The sequence below is a fragment of the Hydra viridissima genome, unplaced genomic scaffold (genome assembly GCF_058129835.1).
Source record: "Hydra viridissima isolate aposymbiotic clone 2 unplaced genomic scaffold, HvirCarnegie_v1 scaffold_4, whole genome shotgun sequence".
In the NCBI taxonomy this organism is placed as follows: Eukaryota; Metazoa; Cnidaria; class Hydrozoa; order Anthoathecata; family Hydridae; genus Hydra; species Hydra viridissima.
The window spans coordinates 5,078,840-5,089,899 of NW_028324303.1; the positions used below are offsets into that span (position 1 = coordinate 5,078,840).

Sequence of the window (11,060 nt, forward strand, 5' to 3'; positions counted from 1 at the left end):
AAACAGATTTTGACAAAATTTTGAAAATCGACTTTTGATCAACTTTTTCGTATAAATACTCCACTGTGCAGCGTTAATAATCCCTTCCGCACCCTAGTTGACTATCTTACAGAAAACTTATAAGTCTTGTAGGATGGCAATATTCTTATATTATCCTATAGGATATCCTAAAGGATTCGTAAGATTGTAAGTAAAAACAGAAAAATTGTTTTGTTAATGTTAATTCTGTAAAATATACTTTTTTTCACAAATGAAAAAAAAGCGCGTTTCTTAACTTCACTCTGATGTTTAAAGGAGAAATTAAGAAACGCGCTTTTTTAACAATTTCGTTATAAAAATTTTAATTTCATTCGTTATAACAAGGTATATCCTGTTTAATCTATAAAAACGTTTACATTTTGTTTGTTTTAGCTTTTCCGTTTGATAGTCGTTTTGTTTTAAAAAGCTTATGGTCGTCTTTATTAGGCTTATATTTTCGTTTTATTTTTATGAGGCTTATATTTCATTGTTTAAAATAAGGCAATTCATTATCTATCAAGTATCTTACAGAGGATGGCATCTGCACGCAGATCAATAAAGCGCTCTTATAGACATATTGATGAATATAACGAGACTGATAATGAAAGTGATAAAGAATGCAAAATTTTGGATGATGAAGTAGACCAACTTATCCCAGAATCTTTGGAAACCAGTGTTTGAGATGGCGATGACAATGCAGAAAAAGATGTCAGTGATGATTTAAGTAATATTTCTCAAAAGTTAGAAATAACAAGTATGACAAGAGCTCTTTTTATTGCCTCAATTGCACTTCATGCAGTTCAGTCCGGCATTAGCAACAGTTCGATTGAAGGAGTGATTAAATTGTTTCAGGTATACAAACCCTGTTTATTATTTAAATAGTATGTTTTATATTTTTGTAAATTGTAGTGCTGGTAGTCTACCAGCACAACAATTACCAGGTAGACCAGTTGGTGGTTGTTTTTCAAGTTCCAATATATAATAATAAAATATATACAAAAATGTATAGGTAACAATGTAAGGATTTGTAAAAATATGTAAACATAATTATATTCTTACAATTCTCTTCTGCTTTGTAGACTCAAGAATTCAGTGGAAAAATAACACCTGTTTGTTTACATGTTATGATAACATGTAAATAAATAAATGTTATTTTTCACTGATTTCTTGAGTCTACAAAGCAGAAGAGAACTATTATGGCTATCAGACTCAAAACCACAGCATGTGTTGATGGTTTTAATGCAAACCATAGAAACAATGACCTTATTTGTACCCTTTAAATTTAGATGTAATGCAATCAATCAATAACACATGTCAGTTGATTCCATAAATAATTCAAATTGTTAAATGTTTACATTTAACATAAATACTTTGGTGTATGAATTTTTCAAAGTGTACTATAAGAGAAGGTGTAGCTATATGGTAGGGAGGAATACTTAATTATTTATCTAGCAAGAAATATATAGCATGTCTGCCATAATCTAAACATGCTGACAATTTCTTATAGGTGTTATAAAAAATGCTACAAAGTGCACATTTATGAACTATTGAAATATATGATGGTATTTATAATTACAAAATTAAAGAAGACTCTAATATAAAATATATTTGAAATTAACTTCTATGCTATTTTCAATTGATAAAAATATTTTACATTCTTTGAAGAATCTGATCTTGATCAACTTGTAGTATGCATTTAAATATTTGATCAACATAAAGCATATATTTTATATTCATTTTTTTAGCTTGCATTCTTTATTGAGAATATTCCTACATCATGGAAGTCTATTACAAGTTTTCTTAAAAAAAATGTGTATGATTATTCTTCAATGTTTGACCTACCAATACCTACAGAACCTAACAGTACAGATGAGTTTGTGGTGTTTAATCTACATATGCAGTTAGATCTAATTTTAAGTGTTTATAAGCCTATGATTATTCAATACCGACAAGAACTAGTTAGTGCTGGAGATGTTATAAGTTTGGCTCCAACATTAACATCTGATATTTTAAATTTACATTTACTTATATCTGCAGATGGAGCGAACCCTTATTTTAAAAAGAAATCGTCATTTTGGCCATTGCAGGCAACTCTACTAGACTTGCCAAACAATGTTAGGTCTCGTCTAGAAAATTCTTTGTTTTTAGTCATTTGCAGATGCACTGGTAAACCTAATTGGGATTCTTTGATGCCCTCTATTTTTGAAAAGTTCAGATTTAGACAAGAAGTTAATCTTCCATCTGGGTTGACTGTGATCATCCATCCCTATGCTGCTGTATTTGATTTACCTGCTCAAGCTCATTTTTTGAATGTTGTGCAGTTCAATGGAGAGTTTGGATGCCTGTTTTGTAAACATCCTGGAAGGCGCGTCAAATCTGGTAGAGGCAAAGCACAAGTGTACCCATATGAGCCTGCAGTTATTATTACATCAATTGAATTTAGTAATATCGCATTATTAGCAAGTAAATCAAATTCTATTAGACAGGTTAAGAAACCTATTTTTGGAATTAAAGGTCAGTGCTCACTGAAAGATTATATTTCAGTGCCAGATAATATTTTAATAGATGGTATGCATTTGTTGTATGAAAATATAACTTCAACTTTACTCAGCTCATTTTTTGACCCTAAATACCGTACTAAACCATTTTTTTTAGGTAGCAGAGTTAATTCACACATTTTTAAAACATGCTTGCAAACTATATCATTACCACATGATTTTTCAAGGTCTCCACCTTTAACTGATTTGAAAATGTGGAAAGCACATGACTTCAAAAATATGCTTGCTTATTATTCTGTTCCCTTACTTTTATTTCATTTGCCTCAAGGTCATTGCATTCATTTTATGTCTCTAATTATGTCATGTCATTTTGCTAACAACGTAAATTCACGGAATTTGATTGATAAGTTGGAAACCTGTGTTCAGTATTTTTATTCACATATGAGTTTTTTTTATCCTTCTAATTTTGCGACAATAAATGTACACTTATTATCGCATATTCCTAGGCAAGTTTCAAAGTTTGGTGCTCTTTCTTATTCTTCCATGTTTAGTTTTGAGTCAAAAAATCATTTAATGAAAACTTATATGAAAGGTACTAAAGGTCACTTATTACAAATTTGTTCAAAGATTGCATTAGTAAAATCAATATCATCCTACATAAATAATGCAAATCTTTCTCCATCTCTTTTAACTAAGTTAAAGAATGTAATAAACCTGACTTCTTTGTCATACAATGAAACTCAGATTTTAGATGCACATAGAGTTATAATCAATAATCAATGCTATCATTCATTACAGTATAACAAAAGATGCTCTTCAGTTAGCTATATTGTGCAGTATCGTGAACATAATTATTTTAAGTACGGCAAAATTTTGTCATTTTTACATGGTGAAGTTAGTATTGCAAATGTTTCTGTTTTAAAACCTGTAAATACTATAATTGATCTTTTCAATTTTGTTGATCTATCTCCTGCAGAAATAATAATTTGTTCTTATATTTCTGAGTCTTTTATTAGTGTAATGGAAACAGAGGAGGTTCATTCAATTCCTATTGCATCATTTATCACTAGATGCCTGTTATTTCCTGTACCTAATAAGGTTAATTTACATATTGTTGTTCCTATTATATCTTTATTTGAACATGATTAATTTGTACCTTATTTGAATATATAAATTTTAATATGGAAATTGTAACACCTATTTGTACACGATTAATTTAGTATTTGAACACGATTAATTTGTACTTTAATTAATTATGTACATTTTAACATTTTTGTTTTATAGTTTGAGTTTGTTTGTCATCCTAATGAATGCTTGTTGAAATGTTTACTAATGACAATTTAGACTGTTTTTTTTTTGTAAGGTTGTAACATGCATATATGTTCATGTAAGTGTCGTCGTTTGTTAAACAATTTTTTTTATTGTAATCTTTAGCAAAAAAACAATTATTATGAATATGTACCTGGGTCAAGAAGGGTCAAGCGACTTCTTCCTTTTTTGGTTCTTAGGGCTGAAAGAGTTCCTAGAGCCTGTTTACTTCAGCTCTACAGTTATGAAATCAATATCTCTTCATAAGAGAATGTGGCTGAAGAAAGTATGCATGTTTTTCTACTTTTTCTTATTGTTTGTTGCACAAAAGCAATCATAATATCTTTGTTCTATTTCTTCATTTAAGGGCGATGTTGTAACTTTAAAAATCAATAACATCGACTATGAAGTCAAGCTTTATGCTAGGGGAACTGAAAAGGATTTAAAAACCAAAATGAAAGATCTGGAGAAGTATACTAGTGATGGTGTTTCTACTGGCACCATATTTAAAGATGACAGTGCTAAGGTATTTTTTCATGACATATTTTAGTCTTATGGGTATTGTCTATTTGAGTTCTTTCCAAAAGTTTTGGTTTTTATATTTTCAGTTAGAACTACTTTTTATAGATAAACTTACATTATGAACTACCAATTTTTAGTATTGATATTTGTTTTCTATAATATTCCTATTAAATGAACAATAATTTCATAGGAGACATTTAATTTTAGCTTGTTACTGAGCAATCATCTGCTGATTCTGATGAATATCAAGATTGGGGCTTATCTGCAGACTCCTGTATATTACTTTAAATTATCTATTTTCCTATTTTTTTTTAAATATATCTATGGTTACATTAATAGCTTATTTCATTTTAGTAGCTAGAGTCAATAAAGAAAATTCACTTCTTGCAGATTTAGAAATGCAATTTGGTTTAGCCACAGGTATGTTATTAATTGCTAGAGTATATTTTATATAACTTTTACCAATCTATCTTCTATTATCTTATCAAATGTTTTTTTTTTGTAGAATCAACACCTGCCAAGAAAAGGAATCTTGATGCTGAAGATGTCATTCCAAAAAGTTAGTTTATGCTTATAAGTATATATTATGCAAATATGCATTAGTAGATTAAAATCACTATTCAATTTTGGAACAGCATAATTTAACTGAAGACATTTTTTGATAGTTTTCATTGTATTTTCTTTGATAGTTATTGTTAATAATTTATTGTGTTAATTTATTTAAATTAAAAGATATGCTAGATATATAGGTCAAATCATTATGTTTCAACCAATTTAAAGAAAACTTTGTGGGTCACCATCTCTGATAAACTATTTTAAAATTGTAAAAATAGACTATTTTTACAATTCTTAAATCAAGGGGGCCATTATGTAGTGTTTAAAAGGCTATATTTTCGAAACCATTGCAATTGGATGTCTGAAATTTCAAATTTAACCTATCTACATGATGTAGATAATGATATGTAAATGTCAGGAAAATCAGAGATGGTGACCCACAGATCATTGGTTGAACTATAATGATTTGACCCGTATACAAAGTTTTTGTTTCTATTTCAGCAAAGCTTAAACATACTGGTGCTCCACTTCAATCACCTCATTGCTTATGCAAAAAAACAGGTTAGTGTTTATAAAAACTAACCCATAGGTATATATATATATATTGAAGCCACAAGTAATAAAATAGATGTATATATACATCTATTTTATTACTTGTGGCTTGTGCTAGTACATCGTTTAACTTCTCACCCATTGCATACAAAAGATATGTTGTAACATATCCTTTGTATGTGCTGGGTGAGAAGTTAAATGATGTACTTGCACAATCTATAGACAGCTGGTATAGTAATCAGGTTAATTTTTGCTATTTTAGTGGAAACCACCAAACTAGCTGGTCCTCAAATTAACACAATGTCGTTTTTAAATACCGCAAATTTAAATAGTAAATTTTAAATACATTGATAATCCAAAAATCTGGAATACCTTTAATGGGATGCCAAATTTCGAACTACCATACAAATAAATTAACTTTTAAAAGGAGTTCCTGTGTGTGGATGCACAAATGATTTGGATATATTATTATATGGTTTAATTTGTACATTATTTTGATATTTCATGGTGCTGTTAGTTATATAAAGCTTTTAAATAATAATGTGCAAGCTTAATCTTACTTATGTATGTGCTTTTAACAAATAATACCTTACAATAAAATTAGATAGCATTATTATCAATGTATGTTTTTTTATTATTACAGAACATGATGTTGTGCCTCTATCAGCTTCATCATCTTCAGATATAAGTACATTATTAGCTTTAATAATTAGCATTGTTGTTTCTGTTTACATTTACTTTATGGTTTAAATAAAGTTACAATAAACCATGTTAACACCATGTTACTATTGTTAATCAATCTTAAAGTTGATTAGCAATAGTTATTTTACCCATGAATGAGCAGGCATTAATTTACCTTGTCTTAAAATCATGTGCTACACACCCTAAGATTAATGCTATGTTATGCTCTAGCTTCATAGGTAATATCATATATTCTTACAATTGATCAATTGCAACTTTTTTGTTTTTGTTGTCTATTTAATTCATAAGTATTTGCATACGTTTTTCTGCATTTGTTTCAGTTGCAGCTATCAATAACCAAACAAAGGTGTTGCAGGAGTCTAACAGTATGTAAATTTTATGATTTTATTAAATAATTGTGATGATAATGCTGGTAGTTTTTACCAGCATGATCATCACATTTTCTTAAACTGTAAATTATATTGTATAGGTGTGCTCATTAGTACTCAAAAAGAGACCAATCGCCTTCTACGGTCGATTCAACAGCTACATCGAGAGACTGTCAATTTGCTCAGTAATGAGGGCTCAGCCAATCAAGCGACTGAGAGTGATGTAAGTAGATCAGCAATTGTGCCAATCATTTTTGTCACAAATTAAATTTTGTTGTCTTCTTTTTGCAATTTTGGCAAAATGGTTTTCTAATTATTTTTAAATATTGATAGGCTACATTTGTTGATGGAGATGGGCGAAGCAGACGTTTAGACACTTTAAACAGGTCGAATGCAAATTCATTTGCAATTGATTACGTCAAATGCAAATTTGGGCCAGACTATATGTCAAGTCATATCTTTGAGCCCCATGGAAAAGCTGATAGGTAAGTTTAATTAGGGCATGCTTATGTAGGCAGTGTTATTTGGCACTTCGCTAATTTAGTGCCTATATGAGTTAGCTATTTACACAATCTATAAAGTAGAGGAGAAAATTGACATTCTGATATATATCTTTATTTCTTACTATAGAACCGCAGTTCCTGATGCAGCAATTCGAGATCTTAAGGAGCAACTTGCAGGAGTTTTCGCCAATTACTCGTGGGCGTGTGTAAGACGAAGTCTGAATCAGAGTGGCCTAGATTTGAAGAAAAAACGAAAGTCGTCAGTCATGCCATTGTAATTGTATGCAATGTAATTGCACTAAAAAAAAACAATATCTGCTATACTATCTATTTAGTTTTTAATATGTGCAAAATTTATTTTACACAGAATGAAATTTTATTTCAATAAGAAAATATTACTTCCAACTTAAGCTTACGTATTACCTATACGAATCTAAAATTAGCCTACAGCATCCTATAAGAATCCTATTTTGATCCTTCAAGATCTTCTAAAATATTCTTTTAGATCTTACCTTATCCTGTAAGAATTCCTTTAAATCCTACAAGATCCTTCAAAAGGATGCTTATAGGTCTTGCAGGGACTTGTGCAACTCAACCCATAGGATTCTTGTAGGATCTGTAAGATCAGTCAACTAGGGCACGGTCATTTCCTAATGGACATTTATAGTGCGCAAGCGCATTACGTATAAGTTAAAATGCGCAGCTAAAGCTGTTATTTTACTTACCTCGAAAACGGAGCATTTGGAGGTATTTTTAATCTTTGATATACACGATACGAATATAATAAAACTTGTTATTAAACATTATTTTTATTAACTTACAGTTTAGTAAGTACAAACAATAAGAAATAAAAACCAAAAAAATCACACATGAATTTTTAACTCACCTGCCAAGTTAACCGAGATTTTATCGTGGATTTTACTATCAGTCTTACTCTTTCATAAAACTTCCGAAGATCAATTTTTTTAAGAAAGTGTTATATATCATTCGAAAGAACTAAAGTTGAGCTATATTATATAGCGTAGTATTTTTATCAGCCATTTTTTTTACAAAAAGATTTGAAGCTACAAAGTTGAGTAATATTTCGCTACTTTTCTACGATTGGTAGAATAATAAGTACAATAGGGCCGACACATTTCGATATATTTAAATACCTCAAAAGTATACAAATAATTTAAACTATATAATTTTGTGATACATAATTATTTTATTATATATGACTCTAATATATATATATATATACACACACACACACACACACACACACACACACACACACACACACACACACACACACACACACACACACACACACACACACACACACACACACACACACACACACACACACACACACATATATATATATATATATATATATATATATAAAATAAATAGTACATATAACTCTAAACTTTATCATATAGTTTTTTTTTCTTCGAGGGATGATCGTGGTTTTAATGAAGTTGCAGTTAAGTTATTTCTTATAAAATGATCTCTCATTATACATTCTAGTTTTTGCGTACCAGACATACTTGAGTAAATTCTCCCAATTTTATTGAATTCTGCATGTATACTCTCGCCACCTTGCTTCCGATACAATCCAAGGCCCACTCCCCATGTGCTCAAAAAAACTCCCATGTGATTTTCTAACATGTGCATATTTGGACTTATTGTCTCATTAGGCTAAGTGCTTCTAAAAAACTTCTTTAGTTTGCTTACAGTTGTTTCTACAAAACAAACAAGTATTAAAAAAACCTAACAATTATAATACTTTATATTTTATATATATGGTAAAATATTTTCATCAATATTTATTAAAAAATATCATTGTTTTATGAAAAATGTATTTTTATTAAAAGAATATTTTATACCTTATCACTTTTTTCATCTTTTCCCAAGGTAAACCACAGTCTGCTTTAAGTGCCACAACATCTTTTGGTCCTATCTCAACTTGAGAGAAATCTGACTTTTTTAAAATATCAACTTTATCATTTTTATTAAAAGAATTGAGCATAAGTGCTACTTGTTGTATTTTTGCCTTTTTTGTTGGTCCTGCATTTTCTATTAGCGATTGGTGGAGTTGCTTTTGACATCTTAGAATGGTTTTCTGACTCATCTCAGCTGATGTTTTGAAGGTCTTTGGAGTCACTGAAAACTGTATAGCCTAATTAGTGGAAAAAAAAATCTCTTTATGAAAATAATTTATGAGCATTTTATGAAATTGAACATTTTTGTTAAAAAAAAAACTATATATTTTTTACCCTTGGACCACCAGAAGGAATTTCAAACTAATGTTATTTATTTTTTGCCACTTTTAGTTTTGCAAAGTGAGCAAATGCATAGTTCTTTAGGAATATCATTATTTTCTTTAACTTTGTAAATATCTGTAACTGTCAATGAAGAGGAAGGCAATGCTGAACAATTGTATTATATATTTTTACTTTTGCATACTTGTTCATGTTTCTTCTTATTGTTTGTACTTCCAGCATTAAATTTTTCATTACATGAGTTCTTGGAACACTTTAGAACTATATTCTCAAGGATATTTTGCATAGTTGTTGCTTTTGAAATGCTACCTAGAGGTATGTTAGAGCAGCATACTTTGCATTTTGTTACTGTTTCTTGTTTTCCAAATAAATTTGGAAAAATACATGAAGCACAAAATGTATGTTGGCAGTTATTAAGTAAAATAGGTTGATGTAATATTGTTTTGGAAATCTTGCAGACGCATAAATCTATGTGGGGGTTATCAGCTAAGCTGATAGACTCATAGCATAAGCAAGAAATTCCAGAAAAACTGTCTATTATTTTATTAATTGACTTCCTTGTCCATATATCTTTGTTAACTGATGGTGGTCTTCCAAATGGTTTCTTTTTTTTCGGCCAGATTTCTTTACAAAACATATACAGCTTTCAAGTGAGAATGTTTGTGGCCAGTTAGTTAAAATGAAATTAAAAGAGGTTGTTCCTTGTTGTTCAATGTCTCATTAATGTATAACATTTCATACAAATTTTTGGTGGGTGGATCTCTGTTCTGTCTTCTCCTATTTCAGTGAAAAATGGTTGGTCAACTCTCGCTATATATTTATCACGTTAAACGAGTTAGACTAAGGTTAGCAGAAGTAGCAGTCGCCATATTAGAAAGTTAGGTGCACTTTTTTACTTTAAAATTTCTAAAAATTAAAAAAATGGCTGGTAAACAAGTTTAGTATTTTCTAAAAATGTCAAAATTTTAGTTTTAAAAATAATTTAGTTCTTGAAACAAACAATTGATTTAAAAAAGTTACACAAGTTTGAAGAACATCTTTTGTTTTTAAAATATAGATTTTTATAGCCAGTCAAAGTTTACTAAAAAGCAATGGATGCAGAGTTTCTTTTATATTACTTCAATCTTTGGTCCTATAAAAGTCTATAAAATTTTTGAATGAGATAAAACAATATTAATAAGTAGAAAATATAATAGTTTTAAAACAGTTGCCTATCTTTGTCGTCTTCAAAAAACATGGAATTTCAACAGTAAATAAAAAAATCCATGTGAACGTATGCGCACTATAAATGTCTACCGGGGATCAATATCAAACGATCGTGTCCGGCGGCAAAGCAAGATTATGCCGAAACACGATGTCTTTTTGGATCTGCAAAAAATTGCCATCCGCCTCCCAAAATATTTTTGCGGGCAGAATGCTTTTGCCTCTACCTACAATAGCTTCCGCCTTCCAATTGGCGGCTGCTGCAGGAAATTTTTTTTGGAGGCTGGCGCCAATCAAAAGGTTAAAGCCACTGACGGTTGCCGTCAAAAGTTATTTTGTATGCAAGAAGATTTAATGGTTGCCTTCAGTGGTTTCCACTTCTCAATTGGCGTTGGCCGCAAAAGCGGGTTGGGGTGGGGGCGCAAATTTTTACTTTCTATCGCCAGAAAAAATGGAAGAAACCTTTGTTTTTACATTATTAAGCAATTTAAAGAATAATTAGTGAAAAAAACATTTTTCAAAGAAGAAGTATATTTTTTATGCGGAGAGTGAAAATCTCAT

The 11,060-nt window shown here is 30.0% G+C and overlaps 1 protein-coding gene and 1 pseudogene across 18 annotated transcripts; one reads left to right on the forward strand and one right to left on the reverse strand.

Annotated features, from left to right (window-relative positions):
• Positions 1-262: 262 nt before the first annotated feature.
• On the forward strand, positions 263-7,436 carry LOC145201325 (uncharacterized). 17 transcript variants are annotated; one of them, XM_090084745.1, is made up of 14 exons: positions 745-870; positions 3,533-3,614; positions 3,880-3,903; positions 4,025-4,110; positions 4,192-4,350; positions 4,554-4,620; positions 4,701-4,766; positions 4,852-4,905; positions 5,403-5,462; positions 6,097-6,141; positions 6,476-6,520; positions 6,625-6,746; positions 6,857-7,008; positions 7,154-7,436. In XM_090084745.1, exons 3-14 carry the CDS (start codon positions 3,888-3,890, stop codon positions 7,302-7,304), a joined length of 1,023 nt encoding a protein of 340 aa, XP_089940871.1. In that variant the 5' UTR covers positions 745-870; positions 3,533-3,614; positions 3,880-3,887; the 3' UTR covers positions 7,305-7,436. The 17 variants fall into 17 exon arrangements, 8 of the variants coding, with proteins under 8 accessions (XP_089940864.1, XP_089940871.1, XP_089940867.1 ...); XM_090084741.1 differs by lacking the exon at positions 3,880-3,903 and having other exon boundaries at positions 746-870; positions 3,951-4,110; XM_090084742.1 differs by lacking the exons at positions 745-870; positions 3,880-3,903 and adding an exon at positions 2,436-2,532 and having other exon boundaries at positions 3,951-4,110.
• Positions 7,437-8,453: 1,017 nt separating this feature from the next.
• On the reverse strand, positions 8,454-10,316 carry LOC145186395 (uncharacterized; annotated as a pseudogene). The gene is made up of 3 exons (XR_016451681.1): positions 9,291-10,316; positions 8,901-9,193; positions 8,454-8,756 (listed from the first exon to the last, which is right to left on the reverse strand). The product of XR_016451681.1 is annotated as an uncharacterized LOC145186395 (transcript).
• Between the last annotated feature and the right edge of the window lie 744 nt (positions 10,317-11,060).

Bases quoted from the DNA above. Each gene is read 5' to 3' on its own strand.
- LOC145201325 (XM_090084738.1), top strand. From the start codon at position 775: ATGACAAGAGCTCTTTTTATTGCCTCAATTGCACTTCATGCAGTTCAG. The intron at 871-1,763 runs GTATACAAACCC...TCATTTTTTTAG, and splicing joins GAGTGATTAAATTGTTTCAG to CTTGCATTCTTTATTGAGAA. The intron at 3,615-3,800 runs GTTAATTTACAT...TTTGTTTTATAG, and splicing joins TATTTCCTGTACCTAATAAG to TTTGAGTTTGTTTGTCATCC.